General features: G+C 47.1%; 4 protein-coding genes across 6 annotated transcripts; all 4 read right to left on the bottom strand.

Annotated features, from left to right (window-relative positions):
* Positions 1-592: 592 nt before the first annotated feature.
* LOC129600931 (uncharacterized) lies at positions 593-11,810 on the bottom strand. 3 transcript variants are annotated; one of them, XM_055499610.1, is made up of 7 exons: positions 11,446-11,810; positions 10,487-10,760; positions 7,969-8,704; positions 4,052-6,103; positions 3,020-3,609; positions 1,712-2,626; positions 593-1,309 (listed from the first exon to the last, which is right to left on the bottom strand). In XM_055499610.1, the coding sequence occupies exons 4-7, from the start codon at positions 6,063-6,065 to the stop codon at positions 704-706; spliced, it is 4,125 nt and encodes a 1,374-aa protein (XP_055355585.1). In that variant the 5' UTR covers positions 6,066-6,103; positions 7,969-8,704; positions 10,487-10,760; positions 11,446-11,810; the 3' UTR covers positions 593-703. The 3 variants fall into 3 exon arrangements, with proteins under 3 accessions (XP_055355585.1, XP_055355587.1, XP_055355586.1); XM_055499612.1 differs by lacking the exons at positions 10,487-10,760; positions 11,446-11,810 and having other exon boundaries at positions 7,969-8,712; XM_055499611.1 differs by lacking the exons at positions 7,969-8,704; positions 10,487-10,760; positions 11,446-11,810 and adding an exon at positions 6,800-6,943.
* Positions 11,811-13,026: 1,216 nt separating this feature from the next.
* LOC129600939 (uncharacterized) lies at positions 13,027-14,519 on the bottom strand. Its single transcript, XM_055499621.1, has 2 exons — positions 13,752-14,519; positions 13,027-13,212 (listed from the first exon to the last, which is right to left on the bottom strand). The coding sequence occupies exons 1-2, from the start codon at positions 14,517-14,519 to the stop codon at positions 13,027-13,029; spliced, it is 954 nt and encodes a 317-aa protein (XP_055355596.1).
* A 1,736-nt stretch (positions 14,520-16,255) lies between these two features.
* LOC129600938 (uncharacterized) lies at positions 16,256-17,674 on the bottom strand. Its single transcript, XM_055499620.1, has 2 exons — positions 16,943-17,674; positions 16,256-16,677 (listed from the first exon to the last, which is right to left on the bottom strand). The coding sequence occupies exons 1-2, from the start codon at positions 17,624-17,626 to the stop codon at positions 16,369-16,371; spliced, it is 993 nt and encodes a 330-aa protein (XP_055355595.1). The 5' UTR covers positions 17,627-17,674; the 3' UTR covers positions 16,256-16,368.
* Positions 17,675-20,137: 2,463 nt separating this feature from the next.
* Positions 20,138-21,557, bottom strand: LOC129600933 (uncharacterized). The gene is made up of 2 exons (XM_055499613.1): positions 21,138-21,557; positions 20,138-20,566 (listed from the first exon to the last, which is right to left on the bottom strand). The coding sequence occupies exons 1-2, from the start codon at positions 21,555-21,557 to the stop codon at positions 20,351-20,353; spliced, it is 636 nt and encodes a 211-aa protein (XP_055355588.1). The 3' UTR covers positions 20,138-20,350.
* Positions 21,558-22,092: the final 535 nt, after the last annotated feature.

The following is a 22,092-nucleotide window of genomic DNA, read 5'->3' as shown; positions in this document are numbered from 1 at the left end:
ATCGACCTATCAACTTACAGCTGTTCTGTTGTAACTTGTAACCCGGTTTTAAAACCGTCTATTATTACATTAAAACTACTCCTGTACCATATGCGTTTTATTACCGGCGCTATTTGATTTTTAACCTTTAAACTGTCATTCACTTCACTACTTTGTGGTTCGGATAATGAGAATCTCGAAATAATTAAAGTGGAGCTAATTTACAACTTACGCTGACTTTGGAGTGGTTGTTTTTGCTGTAGGCTTTTAAAGTTGCTTACTTGCTTACACTTCGGTTTAAGCTGTTACCACGTAAATCCAAAATTTCAGACCCATATACAGTAACTCGATTGCTGCTGCGCGCCTTCAGCTCCGCCTCATCGTAGCAAAAGTCTGCTTATTATCCGATCTTCTTGAAAAATTGCTGTTGCTTGTTGGATTTATGCATCCAAACACATACACTTTTTGAAGTACTGTGAAAGTTTTTGCAGTTTTACTTATAAGCAGAAATTCTATAATACATTAACACATACCGGCGATGCCGCAAAATGACGGTATTACAGTAAAAGCAGGCAGATGGATAAACACCAAACATTATTGCCTTGAGGTACAGCGTGTTCCGCGTCAGTAATCTGGTTCGCTGCAATGGAGTGAGCTACGCCATTGCTTAGAAGAATCGACTGAAACGAGCAATCAAGAATATAGCACTGTGTTCAAGACGGTTTCAACAACTTGATGCACAGCTGCTAACAGAATGCATATTGCTAGTTTGCAGCGTTCGTTGTGATTGGTATTTAACAATGTGCTGGCCCATCGTTGCCGGTTTCCGGGTTTTGAACTTACAACCGGTGCAGTACAGAAAATCCCCGGCAGCGAAGAGCCGGGCGTGCTCCGCGTCGGCCAAATGTAGCAGGAAGGCGGCCTCGTCCTCGCAGGAGAAGCGACAAATGCGACACTGATATCTGGCGCCATCACCGCTATTCACCACCGCATTCGCAGGCGGAAGTGATCCCGTCTCGCAGGTCGTTCCCGTGCATGGGGTGGGCACAGAACTGGAATTGGGAACTAGTGGAATTTCGCTGGAAGGAAGTGGTAATGTTATAGTGCCGGTATTAGCGCCCATCTCCGGAATATCCTCGGATGTGTGAATCGTTGGGTGGTGGTCGTTACTGGAGATCGACTCAGGCCGAGACGCAGCAACGATCGGGGCAGCGATATCTGGATCGGCGGCTGAATCCGGCCTTGGCTGCCCGGCGTGGGCGGGATTATCTTCCAGCCGACAGGAAGCGTTCACAGGTGTAGAAAGGTCACAAAAACCCGAAGACTCAGTCTGCAAACGCAAACAAGAAGCATATTCAAAATAAGAATAAAAATTTAATTATAGCGTAACAGTGCCACGAAGAGCGCAGCTGACGACAACACCAAAGCAGCTGCGACTTTCGAGTATCTCGGTACAACAGACGCTCTACTGACGAGTGACGGACGACTCTTTGCTAATAGCATCAGACGAAAAGATTTACCCACTAAATTGTGCGCACAAATCATGTTATACACCCAGCCCTTCGTTTTACACCAACCTTGAAGGAGAAGTTGCTGCTCAGAGTTTAGTCAGTCTGACTGTGTTACTGAGTATATAAGGAAATCTGTTACAACCGTTAACGAAGTAGAATTACTCTCCATTAAAGCATAACTACCAAAACCAGTTTAATTCTATCAATACTGCGCTACTTACGTTGATTAGCTGGTCCATCGGAGGCATTTCCTCGTGGTGGCTGCCCAGCCCTGTGTCACTTCCACCGCCATCTCCAGTGGATATGGCGTCGGACGGGGAACAAGCAACGAGATTCACTGCTTCATGCGAACATCCCTGTTGAGGCAGTTCTCCAAGGAGGGACTGAATTTCCCCGTGTCCGCTTTCCCTGTCTGCACCCGTATCCGGCTCTTGACTGCTGGGTTCGGGTAAAGCCGTCAGCGTATTACTTATCAGTGTGCTGGGCGATTCGCAGTGAGGCTCTGGACTGGTTTCACTCTCAGCGTTAGCAGGAGACCGCGGCCTTCCGGTTACGTTCGTACTGTGGTGGTTGAGCGCCGCATCGATGTGTTGTCCGCTTCCGGTGTCCGCTGAATCGCCTTCGGTGGAGGTCAAGCCACGCAGACGTCCACAACGAACAATGACTGAAACGCGGCCGGACACAACGGAATCAAATTCCCGGGATGCTGAAGAATTCAGAGGTAACGAAATTCCACGGTTGATTGCCGGTTGTTCTGCTTCACCGCGCTGCAGCGTATCTTCCTGCCCGTCGTCAATGCACAGAATTCCTCCAGTTTCCGCTGATAGATTTTCTGACCCCGGAGAAAGCGTCCCAGCATTACAGCTACCGTTCGGCGATGGACTGGAGAGCCTCTCTTCGACTTCGGCGCTTGTTGCCGGCTCGCTTTCTGATCTGAAATCCGGTGGCTGGCACTCTTCATTCTGCATTGGCTCCGGTCCGGGCGATGTTTGGCACGGTGCCGCAATAACTGGATCCGCGTCCGAACCCGTTCGGTGCTGGTCGGCATCAGCATCCTCCGCTTCCACGTGGTATAATGGGTTTGCCGGTGTAATGGCAGATGTGTCAGGGTCACGTGCTGCAGTCGCAGCCTGAGCCTAAGAAATTGTAAGAATGCAAAGTTTCGGTAATAGTGTGAACAAATCGGAATACATATTTTGAATTACGTAAAGCAATTAGCAAAGTACGTTTAAATTAAGCAGCAAATACTTAGCAAGAAGTAAAATCTCGAAACTAATCGAATTCCACTTTTCTGACATAGAATTTCACGAGAAAACTGGATTTGCAGTTGGTTTTGAAAAAAAATTGTTTTGGACCCGAAAAAATTGTGCCTGCGATTTTTGCCGGTATAAGACTTAGGCACAATTTTGGCTCCACACGATAAAATCGCCATAAAATTAGAAATTTAAACTATATAATACAGTATGTAATATGGCTAAAGCTATAAATTTTTCATCGACCTGAAAAAGTTCCCCAATGGACTAACTTACAGCAGGCAGCCGGTTACTCGGGGAGATTTCACTGCACGTGTTGTCCGGTCGTTCGTCATCACGCGAGGCCGTGGCTGCAGACCGGAAGCAGGCCTCGATGCGCCGCGTAATCGCTTCATAGGGGCATCCCTGTTGGCGCAGTTTCCGCACGACGGCCTGCAGTGCCCGGAACGGACTGTTGCTCCCGTCCGTACGCGTTTCCTGCTCCGGCAAAATCTGGTTCGACACGGTGATGGGTGTATTATTGGTTGGCTCGGAATGTGTCTCGATACACTGAATTTCTGGAGAGCTGTCACATGGTTGGAGCACTCGGCTGCCCGCTGTGCTGGTAGGCTGGTCGTTGCTTGCAGCAGCGACATGCTGTTGGCTTATCGCGTCTAATGAGCATTCGTTAGTGGGCGGGGTGCGTTCACAGGGGAGAGTTGGTATATCTTCATCGAGAGGCGCGGATAGCTGCTGCGGGTACTCGACATTTGGTGCCATGGGTGATGGATTAACCGTAACGGCATCATTGATATGCTGTCGTGGTGGAGCGATATTACTCCCTTCGTCAGAGGGCGACAGGAGGCGATCGGTGTCCGCTGTACTTTCTGTAGGGAGACATGTACATGGTTAACGTATTATTTAGTTAACCAGGATAAAAGGCTAACTACTAACTTCAACAATTTACAGGCGCAAGTTCGAGTGTTGATTTTTTCAGTTCATAATTACAGTTCTACAGGTATCTACACTCGGTAAAATGCTTTTCGAACTCAGGAGAAACGGTCTACTCAGTTTCGGAAGCAGAGAATTAGTGTTGCTTTAAGGCGAAGTTATGCTGCTTGTGTTCAGGAAACGTTTTGTATCGGTAAGAGACTGGATGAAGTGCATTATGTGTTGAATGATGAAATGCGTAATTTTGCGTTTAACCTACTCTGTATGCTAATGTGAATAACCCAACAAAACTAACATGCAGTACTACAGAGTACTACAAGTACATAAAGACGGTCAATTGATTTTGTTACTGTAACAGCATCTCATTTATTCACGTACCAGCCTGGTTTTCTCTTAAATCCGGATCCAGTACTGCCGGTGAGATTTCCTGCGGAGTTATTGTTGCTGCTTCGCCTTCGCTGTTACCGGCAGTTGCGTTAATATTGGGTGCGGCTGTTGTGACGCGATCATGCGAAGAGGAAGGTTTTAAACCAGGACAATCGGTTCGCCCGTGTTGACTGCCTGGATCGCCAGGATGCATGGCCTTCAGTCGAGCTGACCTTCGGAATACATGAGCAACATCGTTAGCGTCGTCTTCATTAGCCGGCGCTGCCTGAACCAGCTGATCGCCCTCATCATCATCATCATCATCACTGGCCGTTTTCAGCATTTTCCCTGCAGTGTCCAGGCCGATTTTCAGCCGTTTCACGATGGCCCGCAAGGACAATCCCTCGGCACGCAGTTGCCGCGCAGCCGTTCGCTTCTGCTGGTAATTCTGATGCCGGCGCTCCCGGAAACTGTTCTCATTCTGCCGCAACAACGCTTCCAGAATGCTTTCCGACAGGTTGAATTTCTCTGCAATGTCCGCTTTAGTGTCGCCCTTTTCAAAACAGCTGAGTATTTCTTTCTTCTGCTTCTGGCTGATTGGCAGTTTATCCCGCGCGGCAAAACTCTGTCCGACACTCTTCAGTACGGCATCCACCGCCTCCGCCTCCACGCCGACCTCCCGCATAATCTCCGTTCGGGAAGATCCGCCATCGAACAAACGGAGGATGCGTTTCTTCTGCTCGGCAGTGACGCCGAGCATTCGCCGCATTTTTCCCACCACCGTCCCGCACATTTTCAGCCGCCTCCCGATTTCTGCGTCACTCAACTTTCCCTGGCGTATCAACTCTTTGACCTGTGTTGTCTGCTCCGGTGTCTGCTTGCGGCGAATGGCTAATTTTTTCTTCTTGAGAATATGCTTCACCGTACTCACTTTTACACCCTCGCGTTCCGCGATCTCCTGCCGGGTGCAGCCGGCGTTGCGTAGTTCGCAGACCCGTTGCATTTTTTCCTCCGCTATTTGTCCGACCTTTAACTTTTTTACTAAGGTCACCGCTTTATCGGCTGGCTTTTCCTTATTAACTGCTTCGACGCTCTTTTCGGAGTTTTCGGAAGAAGAAGAATGAGCGTCTTCACTAGAGCTGGTATCATCGTTAGAATAACCGGAATACCTGCGATCATTCCCAGGATTTCCGCTTTGCTTGGCACTCAAGCGAGCCGATCTTCGACGTCCACGTTCGACGTTCCCATGTTGCGCAGCAGTCTCGGCGTTGGCTAGCAGACGCTCCTCCGGCGAAATCAATTCCTGGCTGGTCATTTGCACTATCTGGCTTAAACGCTTCCTGCTGATTTTCAGCTGTTTCGCTATTTCTTCCCAAGCTAGTCCCTGTTTAGCCAGTTTCAACGCGGTATCTCGCCGCTGCTGATAACTTTGCCGGCACCGTTCCCGGTAGCTGTTTTCGTTTTGCCGCAATAACGCTTCCAGAGTGGCTTCCGAGAGACAAAACTTTTGCAGAATGCGTTGCCTACTGTGACCTTTTTCAATGCAGGCAAATATTTGTCTCTTCTGCTTTTGGCTGATCGGAAGCTTATCGCGTGCAACAAAACTTTGCCCGTATTTTTTAACGACAATGTCGACGGCATCACCGCTTACGTCCACCTCGCGCATGATATCCGTTCGGGAAGAGCCGCGACGGAACAACTGCATGATGGTTTTGCTCTGCTCTTCCGTGATGCCCATCATACGCCGCATTTCTCCCACGACCGACTCGGAGATGTTGCACTGCCTGGCAATTTGTGAATCGCTAAACTTTTCTTGGCGTAGCAGTTGCATGATTTTCTCTTTCTCCTCCGCCGTTCGTTTCGTGCGAATAAGGATCTTCTCTTTATAGAGGTAATGCACGACTTGGTGCCACGTGAGGCCCAGGCGATCCGCGATTTCCTGCCGGGTGTGGCCGGCCGTGCGCAGTTCGCGGATCCGCCGTTTTTTTTCCTCATCCATTCGTTCGTTGTTTGGTGACTTTTCCATGCTTTAACTGGTTTTCAGTACCGCTGCCGATGGTTACCCTAATAAATACAGCAATCAGTGGAAGTTAACAGACAATCTGGAAGTGCAACAATAGTGGAATGATGCCTATTGCTACACGTATAAGTACGCCTTTCTTTAAAATTATTGTATATAAATTATTTCTAAAATTTTTAAGAGATTGCTCGAAACACGATTCGTGTCGTGTTTTACCTTTTAGAGTTTTAGTCCTTATGTTCCAAAGATCAGTTATTGATATCTGTATTCTACCAACAGGCGAATTTGACTCGCTTGGACAAAAAGGGCACTGAGAAACATGGAACCCGAAAGGCGGTGAACTTTTTTTGTGTAAAATTCATTTTGCTGCAAAAATGGCTAAAAGTTTAGCAAAAATAGCAAAAAATTTTTGCTATTTTTGCTAAACTTTTAGCCATTTTTGCCAAAAAATAATCTGTTTTTTTGCAGCGAAAGCCTGCGGCCATTAGTAAGTCCGTATCATACAGACAGCGTACAAAAACTGTAAACCTTCGCGCGAAACTAACGCACGTTTTTAGTGTGTTCAAACAAGCTCCACAATAAGCACCACTTTTCACCGATAATTCATTTTGGTTATACATCTATAAGCATTAATTTTCAACGTTAGCGTTTTCCACGCATAATTGTATCGCAGCAGACGTCGCACACACGACATATGTATGTATTTTTTAAATATTTCTTGTATGTTAATAAATACGTACCTTATAAAGCGGAGTCCTTTCCGTTAAAAACATATACGATAGGCTTTGTTTAATTAGACCAATACTTTCACCAAAAGGCCAGGAAGTATGCATCAGAATGCACAGACAAAAATTAAAAAAAGACCATGATTACAGAAAAACTGGCCTAATTTAGATTTTTCAAAATCAGTAGAACATTTCAAGCAAAATCACTTGAGACCGCATTCCGTGACAAATCGGTGTTTACACAACAAAAACGCATCGTGGTTTCTATAGCATGCAGGTGCGTTTCCAGATAGCTGCGACGTTATCGTAGACGTCCAACAGTGCAGTACGCCTTATCATTTATATCGCTATCTTCGGCAAATACGAACACGAATACGAACATTTATTTGTACTGCTATTCGAACGAGCGCAATCAGAAATAAAATAACTATTAAATACAGTGCGCTTATCAATTGTGTATCTTTCGATTTATTCGCGAGAACATTAAACACCGAAGTATTAGAAATCTAGCTGCAAGAAAAATCCAAAAAGTTTAAATCCATTCAGGTTTCAGGTTTTTCATGAAAACGTATATATGCATGAATATACAGATAGTTTTTCCACCGAATCACGGTCACCAGGAAGTTCAGTGACGCAGTCCATAGACTGATCTTCTTTAAATTTGTTTTGCACATGCACGTAAACAAGAAAATCGTTTTTACACCAAACCAGCCATTTTTTCAAATTCTAAAAGGATTTCGAAAATTTTAATATTTATTAATTTTAAAATGTTGAAAAATACTAGAATGGGGAAAAAATGACACTTTTGGTATACCGGAATGCATTTAAACTTTTTGGAATTTTTCTGGTGGCCATAACTCCCGAATGAGCCGAAGCGAATGACGCACACACCGAACAGTTTTTACGCCTACGTAAACAAATCATCTGGATATAGAATGTCATAAAAGAAGTTGAGGTGGTCGACAATCGACATTGAGAAAACCTACAGTTTATTCGCAGCTCTGCGGGCCTTCAGCAGATGGTAGCCCACACGCAATAACTTGTAAAACTCCACTTTTTATACAAATTTTATTTTTACAAAATTTTATAAAAATACCACGCTGCCATCGGCTGATTGCAGATCTCCAGTTCTTAACGGGAAAAAACGTTTCACAATAACGTAGTTTATACCCGGCGTAGCGTACCGTTTCCCGTGGCTGCCCGTTGCGACGGTCTTATCGCATAGTTTCCATGAGAACCTCTCGAGCTTCGTTGATTTCTGACGAACAAAGCGTGTGATCCAACATAAGTGAAGCGAAGATAAAATCGGACGCGCCGTGCATCAAGTATGTGATTATCTCCAGATTCCAGAAGATAAAGTGCTGCTACATAGTGCATCGACATCACCCGTATATTCGTTAATATTATGCGTTTTTGCGGTTATCCGGGCAAAACATTGGTTAATTTCGTTACTACCGTAAAGCTGTAACCTCCAAATAGACAAAAGAGAGAACAATTTCAACTGCATCACCATAAGCGCACAGGAGACCGTCAGTGTACACGTGTAAAAATCCCTCTAAGGCTGCATTCGCTGCCACTATATCCCACATTCCAGATAATATATTTATATCTGTATTGCCAGTGGTATCCCCATCGCTGCCACTATATCCCCTCATGCAGACTTCACTTCCCATAGCAGTGATGAGACCGACATACATATTTCAGCATGGGCGTGCAAGATGAGGCAGTCCTGCCGCGCCGGCCTGCGTCTCTGCGGATTGCGGTTGCTTCGGCCGCTCATACAGACCGAGTGGTGATCCACTGCGCACACAGACAGCGACTGCACCCGCGCTGATATTCGGCCAGCTTCACTTATGTTTCTGCAGTGCCGTTTCACCAGTTTCTTATTTTGGCGGGCTTAGGAAAAACCTGCCCTTTTCGCTGTAAGGAAATACAGTACTTTAATCAGCGTATCACGTAGTAGTTCAAGTAACGATTTTTTTATTTACTGCGCTGTGAAAATAAAGACAGCATTAAAAATTTGCCGTGGACTGCGGTCCATGTCAAAATTTGAACACGAATAGCAAACATATACATACAGTTTGTAGTTCACTAATACAATGGACTTCATAAATGTGGTTACACTTAAAACCGATAGCGCTATGCATACGGGTGGCTATGTGTAACCACATTTATGAAGTCCACTGTAAGTACAAAATAAGTAAAAATGGAAAAGTAATAATAATAGCAGTTTTCTGACTCACTGGCTATAGTTACAGAGAAAACGCCCGTTGGCTCCTGTATTCACAGCAACTGAGCGGAGGCTAACGGAACCTTTGGTCGTAAAAGAGGGCTACTAGATCATGGCTATGGTGTGACCCATTTAAGGAAAATGGCCCGGTACATAGTTTTGCTTTCGCGCACTCCGAATCATTTTTTTTGTAATACTTTATGTCATTCTATAATCTAAACTAAACGATTTGTACACACTGTTGTGAAAAAGGTTGGGTGCGCAACATCCGGTTGCCGGATATGGCGCACTAAAATGGGCGAAAAGGTTAAATGCATTGTTGTGTACATGAAGACGTTTCATGTCTTCCATAGAAAAATTGGCATGGAGAAATGAAGGCTGGACACACCTGGGGCAGCAAAAACCAGTTCCGTGGCGAGTCGGCTTGGCCCCATCGCGGAAAACAAGAATCTACTCGGTAGACGGCAGCAGGCACTGACACAGACCTTTTTTGCTGGCTTGGCTCCTCCAGACTAACGTAAGCCAGAACGTGCCCTGAAATAACCACGCCCACAATCCCAAAGTGCCCGACGTCACCTCTAGCCATCTGCGCGTAGTGTGATTAGATAATTTAGATTCACTGGATAATTAGAAATTCGCTCTCGCAGCTAGCGCTTCCTCGTGCAAACGCAACAAAAGTTCCTGAATTTACAGCCCAACGCGTGCCAATCTTAGTAAGCCCGATCGGCGCTCACTAAACCAAAGTACTGCTAGTTTTCTTCAGAACCTTTGCCTTACATACACCAGTCGAGTCCTCTACGACCTGCCTGCGTTCGCTATGAGATTCGTTTTTGATGACGTGTCTGTCCCGCTGCAGCATGCATGGCCTGATGCAGCTTATGCGCGGTGGTGCTCGTCTGCAGCGACGTGATGCAGGCGAGACTGAGATACGGCACGCGAACCAAGGAGGCCATTTCCATGGCGGCAGACATTCGCCGGTCAACGTTTACAGTCCAGCCAGCGGTGAAGTGCCTCCGCCACCATATCCTCGCTGTCCACTTGTAGACCGTCCGCGTCGAGCAGCTCTAACACCTGCCGGAAATGTGTTCGCTACTCAGTTTCCATAAATCAACAAAACCTGCTTTTAAAGTACGAGTAAGCATTATTGTTAGAAACTATATTGGCATTACTCATTGTAAATATGCAACCTAATATCTGATCGTATGCAGTTATGCACCCAGCACACCGATCGTTAACCAATGATACATATAAGTGATATAACTACCTAAGTCCTGTGTCAGTGAGTGTGTTTACCGTACCCTTTGTCACAGGCTGTGTGTTACTTAAAGCCGTGTCACTAGCATGTTTTCTTTGAACATCATGTATCAGTCTAATGGACAATACGACGGGAAGTGTGTTGGTTCGTTATAGGACACTTATAGTCAGTACAGTATCCAATACATTTTATCAATTATTCTACAAGCGTTTCGTACTTGGCTTTTATCCAATTCCAAAAAGTCCGCCGACTGCGAATACCGGTAAAATGTTTGATGCAGAGGAGCTTGGCTTTCTCAGCGAGATCACGCTGCGACAACAGTCCCGCCCAGTATAAGATCACAGCAGTTGCTGGGAATCGAGATGCGACTGTACGATGCCCAACCATGTCCAGGAATGCCCGGCATGTCCAGAATTCCGGCCGCTTGCAGAAGCGGGATAGCGTTGTCTCCATCGACAGCAATCTCAGACGAATGGATGTGATGAAGGAGTCTGCAAGGCATACGTTGCTTATAAAACTGCAGACCGCAGTGTTAAGGTCATGGCTATAATCGCGAACTAAACTGTTTTTCCTTTGAATATTCTTTGAATATTGAATATTCTAATGTATTGTCAGAAGGAAGGACTAACACCCCCTTCCAAATACAGATAAATCTGGGTGTGAGAGAACACGGGTCTCCCACAAAAGAAGAGTTTATTGCCCAAATAGGGAAAAATACAGAAAAAGGGGGAAAATGGAAGCAATAAACTGAGCGTTTCCATAGGAAATGCACGAAATCTATACCAGCAGCCGCCAAGGGCGGCTGCTCAATACATCAAGCAGACAGCGTGACAGTATTAATGACAAACGCCTTACTAGACCTGGGCAGGTATGGAAAATGCACCCACCGTTAGAGTTACGAGCTACAGGGAGCGTGCCAGTTACGCCACGAGTTACGCTATTCATGCAAGTAAAACCGAGTTTTGAGATATACCGCGACTTACGCTACCATAGACAATATATACAAGTTTTAGGCGAGTTACGTTAGAGAATCAAGTTTTTTAAGGTAGCGAGTTACGCTTCAGAGTTACGTTAAAACTCGCTAACTCGCAAATAACTCGCGTTATGTTATCGAGTTAAGTTAAAACTGCCCAGGCCTGCGCCTTTCAGCATCGGTAAGCGATTCCTAAGACTTACAGAGTGAGGATGCCGTGGGGAATATTGTGCAGCTGAATGAATCTGTCGCGGGATTCCTTCATAGGCGATGCGAACATGGAGCGGAAATACGGGCTGTTGGCGCTGAGGATAGAGCGGTGGCAGGGAATCCATGCGGACGCCGTCTCCGTACCTTTAACGTATGCGTCAGGCAGACCCGGAGAATCGGACATGATCATTTCCCCAAAAAATGTGAAGCCATGTACCAGTTGAAAATACCTAAGTTTTCTATGAAACGGGTGGACTTGGAAATACACACGAGTATCTGCGATAAGAACAAACGTTTCTTATTCCCCCAAGCCGATTGATTATTTGCATACGCAGTTGAACATGCTCCTATAATGCAGTACTTCACGAATGTTTTTTTTCTTCAAAATCTGTACGATCGCGATTCGAGTGTAAAGTATACTGTTACGAGAAGCTTAATAGCTTTGCGTAAACAAATCGACCGGCGTACAGATTGTACGAGCTCGTACATCGAGCAAGCGACACTCAGAAGCAGCACAGCTGCTGGCATTTCTTGCTAATGTTGTCAGCGCGCTAATGACTTACAGAGACGCGCTAATGACGCGCTAATGACTCTGTACCTGGTGTTTTCTCGTTTTCTAGTAAGATAGGTGAATCACAGCACATCAAAACTAACAAATTCCAAGTGTACTCTGTACAAATAGCAATTGCCGCTACAGCGGCAAGTGTGCACTGATTATGGCAAAGAGTGTTGTTGCACAACTTGTGTTCAGTAAGATTTTTTAAAGACACCACTTCACTTGTGTTCAATAAAAAATTTTTTAGCATGCATTGTAAGAATCGGCGCTGTTGTATTAAGGCTTTGTAACCATTGTCGCACCTCTTACGTACTGTAAATACAGAGTTTCCTTACCACTATTGGTTAGTATTGATAAAGGAACGTGGTTAGTAGTGGTTAGTATTGATAAAGGAACGTTTCTCCTACATTATACGCCACGGAGAAAATTGTCGAATCCCATTAATGATCTTTGTTGTACACGGTCATGATAAAATATTACGCCGCTGCCGTGGTGCCGCAGTTTCTGCTCAGACGATGGGATGCTAACGGATCGAAAAGGGCAACGAGCACGCTTCCACCGAAATCAGGAATGCTGATTGGATGTAGCCGACGGCCTCCGGTTTTCTGCCAGGTTATACTGACGCTTCGTCATTTTTTGCGCCACTGCTGCTAGTTTGTAAAAGATAGCGATAACACTGCTATTAGGTACTTGGTGAGGCCGCTATGTGACCTTGTTTATTAAAAATATACGGTTCAGTAATCAACAAAATACAGCGGTTGCGTACTTTTGGGCGCTAATGCATTTCGTCCCACTGCGCAGTGCGCACCCAAATCCAAAACACCTAATTTGCACGGACTCCACGGCCTGTATCGAGCAGGGAAAATAAAGCGAAACATGTTGGGAAAAACGACAAAAACGCAAGAGTAGCTTTAACAGCTTCGGGCAACATAAGCAGCGTCCTGCGCGCGAAGACAACAGATCGGTTTACATGGTTAATATTATCAACGTATTAGCAGTCGTCAAATTATGGCGCCATTTACTTAGCAGAATCGCTGGATACTTTGTCGCCATTACACCAGTCCTTCATGCAGTTCCATAAGGCGCACAGGCAGAAGCGATTCAGCTTGCTGACATCCACGCTGGCCATATTGTACAAGCACCATCGCTGTTCCCGATAATGCGCCGAGGGACGCGGATCGCCGGCTTGGTAGGCTTCCAGGATCTGCAGAATTATCATAGAATTACCGAAATACATTAAATTAGCATGTACTAGTAAACGCTGTTAACGCTTGAACTGTAATAACTAAACCACCGTGCCGGGAGGAAAATTGCGTTCCCGACCGACACTACATTCTAAGTACTTACTTCAGGCTGCCCTATTTTCTGCGGACGCAATAACTGCGTCCTATATCATTTCGTCAGAAAGAACTACGCTGAAGAAACGGTCTTCTGTGAATCAACCAAATGAAGGCATAATATAAATATGAATAATGAGTGATATACAGATATGCAGAGTAGGTTATTCTTACACCAAACCGAAGATTCAGTGTTTTTCAGATCTACATGTTTTAAAACAACTTTAACAGAACTATCTTAAAAATTAATCGTCGTATTATTTAACTTTGATTCGAGAAACTCGAAGAAAATCTGACATAATGCCACTTTGGGTAATCGGATGGTTTTACAAAACCTGTGAATTTCCATTTCTTCATCATAAACTATTTGTGAGAAACAGGCAAGACGATGCGACGCCCCTAGTACCTTTTTCACTAATATGGCTTTCTCTTCACTGACAATCACATTGGCCAAACACTGAGCGATGCGCTGCACATCCAACGGCGGTCTCTGACTGCGCAAATGCTTCTCCAACAACTCCACAACTTCCACCTTACCGACCTGCTGCCCGGTGAAGACCGCAAGGGGAACGCGGCACTGCAGAACGGTCGACCGATCCTTCACCACGCTAAGGAGGAAATCCTTGACAATCACCCGCTCACAGCACCACACTAGCCAGGGCTGCAGCGGGCCCGCGGTCATCGTGGCGGCCATGACGTCCAGTGCCGATGGCTTCAGTTCGTGCTCACGGAGGCTGGTCGCTCGGCCGTGCGAGATAAAGCGGTGGAGGCGGATGCCGGTGCGCTCCAAGAGGTACGCCGTATAGAAGAAGACCGTTTCTGCCGACGTGCCGTTTTCGCGCAGACTGATGGTGCGGGTGGCGGGCGTGATGTGCTTGGCGATACAGGCGTACAGGAAGTGTCCATCCCAGGGGCTTTCATGCGGCCGCCCTGTCCGCACCTCGCTGCACACGTCCGCCGCGGTGAGAAGGGCGTCCCACAGGTGACAGGTGCGGCGGCAACGATCGCGGTCAATGGTGTCCAGTGAAAGAAATACTTCCTTCAGCACTTCCAACGGCAACGACAGGTAGTTTCCACTTTCTACGACACTTGACGGCGTCTTCCGCTTGGGCTCACCGTCCGCCGACGTTTCGGCTTGCTTGAGGCGTTCATTGTAAGAGAGAGCATCCGGCATGTTTTCTTGCAACGCGATCGCCTGCGGTACAAGTATGAGAATATGGTTTTGTACCACGTATTTCAATGAATTTTAGTTGTCGGTGAAGCATTTAGTGCAGCACGTCAATTCCCCGACCAACAATTTGCTTTTCTGCTAAATCGTTGGCCGACATTTTGCCGAAACATTTTTGGTGACCGACGGCCAGCTTTGCGGTTCGGTACGTTGGTTTCTTAATTTCATGTTGTTTTTTCTTAGGTTTCTCAGATTTCTTAGGTTTCTTAGCTATCGTGAATTCCTCAAGTCAGCGAAATGTCGCCAGCAAGTTGTTGATGTTCACAAAAAGTCGTTAAGAGAAATGCCATACCACGATTAGTCGTTTCAACAAACCGTGGGGTAATCGTTTCGTCGGTCAGCAAAAAGTCAGCAGCAAGTTGTCGGTCAGACGAAGATTACTCGTCAGCGAACTGCCGGTGAAACAGTTGTCTGGCCACCCACGGACTGTACAGCACACATAAAAGATACCCACTCACCACCACATCTTCATCCCGCAACGGCACGTCCTGCCGGTGGCGCAGATAGTGCATCGTGTGGCTGAAGACCTGGCCGAAGTGCACCTGGCACTGTTTTTCCACGTATTGCAGCAGCCACGTCGCTGCAGGTCGCCCCAACATCCAGTAGTCGTTGGGCACGCTGCACGTCTGCATGACAAAAGGGCTCGCTGCCAGAAGCCCGCGCCTCCCTGCTTTTCCACAGGTACGGCGAACCTGTATCTCGGGAAGGAATTCGCGACGCCACTGCCCGTCCACCATGACCTCCACCAGCGCCGCCTCCTCGAACTGGTCGAAGCGGGGCATCAGCATTTTCCCCGGGTACCACTTCCAGTGCGGGCCGTCGTGCAGCAGCCCCTCCACCGCAGCTCCTTTATCGGGGTCACTGAATCGATCGAAGGAACAGTCCCAGACCTTCCCGTACTCTACCACCACCGCCTGCTCTGCCGGGCATCCGAAATCGACCAGCAAATGGGGGGCAGCGCTCCCGGTCTCTTCCAGACCGATCACGTGGCCATGCTGTAGCCCACCGTTGATCTCAACGTCCACGGCGTTCCATGCGTACACCGATCGTCGCATATCTTCGTACAGATGCATTTTTACTGTCTGGATGAAAACGAGAACCAGACAAGTAGCTGTGTTCTTTGTACGTATAAAGGCAATTAGCAAAAGAATTTGTTTAGTAAGTAGAAACTAAAAATATATGTGAATGGACATCGCCCTCGAAGCGGTGCTCTGCTGGTAAGAATTAAGTTATCATTGCGCACGCTTTAAAGGGGCAATGTCAGCAGCCCAGAACAGCAATGGAGAAATATCTGGTGATTTTATGCAGCCAATCCGAGCGCCTATACAGTAACTAGGCCACATGGCTTAAAGCCGTGTACTACCTGCGGCCCACCGAATCGCTGCTTTTTGTATGGTGTACCGGGATTCGTTCGCTTGATGAATACTGAGTCACACAGTCCACACTTTAAGGCGCATCTATGTGTTCTGCTATTTGCTATGATATGATGCGATTGGTCGGCGATGCATACTGCATTTGTATTTGTTTCCGTGTGTATCTTTTCTCAAAAATTTCGATAAGATGGATTTGGCCCAGCAAATCTGCTGATAAAAAACGACTGGAGCAGCGCTTTGCCATGCTTCTTTTTCGTGTGTACAGGAACAGGACAAGACACACCAACAACTGAATCTGCAATTGCAGCGATACGTTATTCGACACCTGATGGAATCGCGCTCTACGACTGACGCTATTTCTTCCGTCTGCGAGACACAATTCTGATTTTAACATTGCAGAGGCATTTTTAATAATTTTTATGTTAATATTCCTCCGTTGTAATGTCGAAATGGCTGTCCGGCGCTGACTCGGGCTCGGATGCTGTGGTACAGCATTCAAACAGTTTGCCGTAAATCTTTCTGATCCGGCGACACGGCGGGACGAATGAGCAGACGGGGTTATCACACAACATGAGGTCCGGTCGATCGTGAGGTGCGGACACGCTGTGCAGGAAGCGGTCGTCGACGTTGGTTAGTTGATTAAACATCAGCAGCACCGACTTTACTCCGTGCATGACGTCGAAGCGGCTGAGAACAATCCGCTGGATGTGATTACTCGACAGGTCTAGATTCTGCAACAGGAAATCCAAGTTTATTTTAGGACACTATTGCCTTGTTACGGACCGCTATTAAGCCTTAATATTAAGCCTTCGTCAAGAGCATAAAATCTGTCTGATGCCACGTAAGGCGTAACGTAACACCTTCCCAATTCCCCACAAATTCACTACCATTTCTTAGTGGCACTGGAACTCGCGCTCGTGCAGGGATGCGGTTGACAACAATCCCTAGTAATATGTTGGACTAAAGAGAAAATTTTATATCATGCTCTTTCGATACCTTGAGGCTGCTGGTTAGCGGTTTGAAGACGGTCCAATCCAACGTTGTAAGATTGTTGAATGTGATGCTGAACCGACCGAGACTCGGTAGCGCCGATCCCGACGCAGCGCCCACCGCGGTAAACGCATTGACCTCAATGGTCGACAGGCGGTTACTGTACAGATACAACGCCTCCAGACGCACAAACCCGCCAAACGTCGCCCGGGTGATCGTCGGTAGATAGACCTGCGTCAGGTCCAAAGAAGTCAACGTCGCCTGCACATTGACCAGGAAGCCGGCGACGGGAAAGGGCCGGTCATCGGGCGCCACCCAGATGTGGGTCAAAAACACGGCGGTGACGTTAGGGCGATGTGGAAGGGGCGTGAAGGTATCCAGTAAGCAGCTGGGTGGGCACAGATTGCGCGACATGGTTCCCAGGAGGATCTCGGTGGCGTTGGCGGCGATGGCGCTGAGATTGACGGCGGGTATATCGCAGGCGCACAGCTTGCACTGGTCGCTGCAACCCGATAAAGTCCAGCGTTCGCAAGGAGCACGCCGTAGCAATTCTTCATTATTCGGCGACGGATGGGAGAACTCTTCTGGGACGGGACAACTCCATGGGGGTGCTAGACAGTTCACGCGTCGCGGGAGAACGCACAACACCGGCAGAAAAAGCAGGTAATAATTCGGGCGTAATCGAGTCATTGCGTGGAGATTCAAAGTAGCTTTAGTAACAGATTGCAGCCTTAATGCGTGCCAGTGCACTCAGTATACTGTATCCGAGCAAAAGAAGAGCAACTAGGCAGCACATTGCTGTTTCTCTACTGGTATCTCAAGCCTTTAGGCGTTCAGTGAGTCAGCGGACGATGGACTGCAGATGCGACGCAGCAGCCGCTTTCCGCGACAGGATACTACGTGCCATCATTCAGCGGCGTCTGACGGTGGAAAGTGTAGTTTACTTCCTTGTCAGTGTCAGCCGGCAAACTCTTATGTTAGGTCCGCGTTCAGGCTGAACGTGTGTGCTGAACGGTTCAGCACACTTTGCGCTGACTTTAATTACTACAGACAGTAGTGTGGGTTTTCTATCTGATAATGCTATTGTGATGTAATATGTAGAAGTAGTAGAAGTACGTATGTACGTATCAGTATCGGGAAGTACGCATCTTTATTGTAGCTCGACATATCGCAACTGAACATGAACCGTAGTAACTGCATGGAGTACATCATAGCGTTGCTAGGTAAGTATCCACATCTGCTGTATCAAATTGATGAGTCACTGCGCTCCTGTTTCCAAGAACTCAGTAACGTACGGGTGAACCACGACGACTACCCATGTTGGAGGCAAGCGACTCTGCCAGTTAGTCGAGGAGGCATTGGTATACGGCGAGCGGAGGAACTATCACTTCCAGCCTTTTTGGCTTCGATTCACTCCGTATCTGGTTTGTTATCGTCGATGCTTCCTCACCTACCGGCAGTGGACGCTTCCGAAGCAATTGAGTTGTGGAAAGCCAAAGCTCAACAATCAGAAATGCCTGAAGTTGCCTTCCGAAAGCTTCAGAAAACGTGGGACTTACCGCTTTGTAATGTGTCAGTTTCGGTTTTATTGGACTTATTTCGCGGCGACGGCATCAATACTGCCCGCCTTCTTGCACAGTCCAGACCGGAAGCCGGGATTTGGCTGAATGCGCTTCCTTCAGCCCACATTGGTAACCTACTCGACGACGAGAAGATGAAAATTTCAATTGGTTTGCGTCTTGGAGCGGATATTTGCGAGCCACATAACTGCACCAAATGTCACAAACATGTTGACAAGTTGGGCCACCACGGGTTATCATGCAGCTACTCGGCCGGAAGGCATGCGCGCCATGGAGGGCTCAACAGCATCATGTGCCGCGCCTGTGTTTCTGCTGGTGTCCCCGCTAAACTCGAACCACGCGGCACGTCCTCCACAACAGATCAACGCCCTGACGGATGTACAACATTCGCCTGGAAAAGAGGAATGTGTCTGGCCTGGGATGTGACGTGTGTCGACACGATGGCCCTTTCCCATCTACCGTTGACGTCGGTTACGGCAGGAGCTGCTGCTGTACAAGCAGAAGAAAGGAAGTCCCGATTTTACGCGTATCTGCAAGGGCGCTAAATCTTTTCTCCCATCGCCTTTGAGACGATGGGCCCCTGGGGACCGTCGGCTATCGCCATTGTGAAGGAGTTGGCCAAAAGGCTTCAGGAGCACACAGGAGAGCGTCGATCACACGAGTTTCTGCGTCAACGACTATCGTTGGAGATTCAGCGCGGAAATGCAGCATCTAGCCTTGGCACGATGGACGGAGTGGATAGTTTAAATGAAGTTTTGCTGTTGTGATAAATATAGCGTGCTTCTTTCTTTATTACCATAACTGGGCGATGATTATTAATAAAAGCATATAGATATTAAGTAACACTGCAGAATCTCGAGAATCTCGTATACGTACATGTCGTACGTACACTCGTACATCACAGCTATCAATTTGGAATACTGCTTAGCACAGCAAGAGCACAACTGGACGGAACTCGTATAATTATTCTTAGCAATAATACTCGTACAGTACAGTACTCAAAATTTGATAAGTCCTCTCCGCTTTTAGCTGCCTTCAATGGGAACGTGTGCGCTGGATTTTGCTTCGTAATAATTATTGCTTGTGGCACTATTAGGATTTTCAGTTGTTTTGAAAGTTTCAAACGTACAAAAACGTGCAGTGCAGCTGGATGGAATTTCCACCAGAAGTCTGGTAGAACGCTGCTCGACGTTCTACGTAACGTGTGCGACGTTAGGCGGGCAACGAGCGGATGTTTTCTTCATTTTTCAGCCGTTTGATGGTTTGATCTATAGTGTATCTGTACGATGATTTTTCTAACCGTTGCCAAGCTTTACAAAAGTTCTACACCGTGTCCCGAAGAGTTAAAAAATCAATCAATGACTGGTTTGGGATAAACCCCTCTCAAGCATATCTTCCCTTTTTTCATTTCCAGATCAAACTGAACGTACTCTTTACAAGAACTTTGTATTAGGAGTTTACAAAAAAACTTTGGACTTTATGAATTATGGCCACCGTTTAATCGTTTACCATAATGGGCGGTGACCCCTTCAACGACCATAACAGTAGAACGTGTAGTCGTGTACAACCACCAATGCCACCAAATGCATAAAGCAAAGAAAATCCGCGGACTGTGCTGTCACGTAGCTGTGTTGTAGATCGATGAAAACGCATGTAAAATAAGAACGAAAACACGAGAAAACGCGTGGCGAAAACAAACACGAATAGATATTAAGCAAGGCGGCGTCGTGACCCTGAAGATCTCAACCGCTACAGGTCATACCGTTCTGCCTACCATGATTAACAATCAACATCGACGGTAAACATCTAAGCAAAATTCAACAAAGTGCGCTTTCTACTCATCGGACTCGGACTCCGGGTCGCTGGGTGCCAGTTGCACAGGGTGTGCGCTCTCGTATGCGGACCAGTACTGCGTGTAGCGCCATAAGATACACAGACTGAACCTATTCAGCCTGCCCACGTCCACGCCGGCCACATTGTACACACACCACCGGTGTTCCCGATACCGTGCCGACGGACGCGGATCGCTGGATTGGTAGTCCCGCAGAATCTGCAAAATTACGCATCAGAACCCATGTGTTACGCTAATGACTCCACTAGCTTTATGTGCTGCCCAAGGCACTTTACGCAGTTAAGCCTAACATAGAAATCCCGACACGGATTCTGAGACTTTATCAATTACGAAACACAGTTCAAATGACAGCTAGATGACTTCCAGTGGACTCAGACAGAGTGGACCCTCTAGCATTAGCAAGCTTGGCGCTTTTATAGTCACATTCGGATAAACTGCATAAACATCCACATTAAGAAACTTCTAGAAACTTCCAAAGACTTAGATTACTAAAATGTTAATAAGAACAATAAAACGACATAGCAAAAGAAGACGGGAAATCTGTCGATTCAGATCTTATGAGCTTATGTCCAAATATGGAACTAATTGATATTCTCCCAGTTCTCTTGGTAGCTAATGATTTTGTTTACCAAGCTGTATCTAAAAATAGGTCACATGAGACTATATGGCTGATAATACGATGTTTCTTTACCCTAAGGAACCACCTTGAAAACCAAAGGAACCCAAACAAGTCAGCAAGATGCCGATCAGTGGCAAACCAGTAGCGTACCTTCTTTACGATCGTCGCTCCCTCTTCAGTGATGATCCGATTGCCCATGAAATGGGCTACTTGCTGCACATCTACCGGCGGCCCCTCGTAGTGCAGATGCTTCTCGAACAGGTCCACAACGTCCGCCTCATCGACCGCTCCCCGAGTGAAGACGATCAGGGGAACGCGGAACTCTAAGAGGGGCGCCTCCCACTTGTTTTGCACGACGACGGCCAGATCTTTGAAAATCACACGATCGCAGCAGGACTCCAGCCGGAACCGTGGCTCCGCGATTTTGTCGGTAAACAAGGCGAATTTCCATCGAGTAAATGTTGACTCTTTGTACGCGAGCGATCGCCGGTGCACGATGCAACGGGCAAGGCGGATGTCGGCGTCCTGCAAGAGACGCTGCATAACATCGAACACGTCATTAGAATACATGCCGCTTTCGCGGATGCAGATGGTGCGTGGCGGTGTGACGAGGCGAGGCCGGTGTACAGGACGTAATTATCCCGAAAGCTGTACTGCGGCCGCGGTAGGATCACCTCGCTGCATATCTCCGGCTCAATAAGAATGTCTGCCCACAGCGGACAGGTGCGGCGGCAGCGCACACGGTCAATGGTGTCCAGTGAGTGGAAGATCTCTTTCAGCACTGCCAATGGCAACGTTAAACTGTCTTTTTCACCGACGTTCAACTGGCTTAACGGCACCCTACGCTTCCGCTCAACATCCAGCTCTTCGTTTTCATCAACGAATTCAGTTTGCCAGCCAAAATCGTGCTTGCTCCTCTGGTCCTCGAACGCGGTCGCCTGTGGTAGGAGATTCAGAGCAGGATGTAAATAAGTATACCACACTGTGAAAATTGTACAATATTTGTACAGTAATAGGAAGACGTTCCCATAATTATATGGCAAAATATCGGGGAATTTACCTTGAACGTAGTCATAAGTGGAAATTGCCGTGTGAAAATGTTTTT

This window comes from Paramacrobiotus metropolitanus, unplaced genomic scaffold (assembly GCF_019649055.1).
Source record: "Paramacrobiotus metropolitanus isolate TYO unplaced genomic scaffold, Prichtersi_v1.0 Parri_scaffold0000204, whole genome shotgun sequence".
Taxonomy (NCBI): domain Eukaryota; kingdom Metazoa; phylum Tardigrada; class Eutardigrada; order Parachela; family Macrobiotidae; genus Paramacrobiotus; species Paramacrobiotus metropolitanus.
Note: the sequence above shows the minus strand (reverse complement) of the source record. Positions and strands in the feature narration are given on the sequence as shown.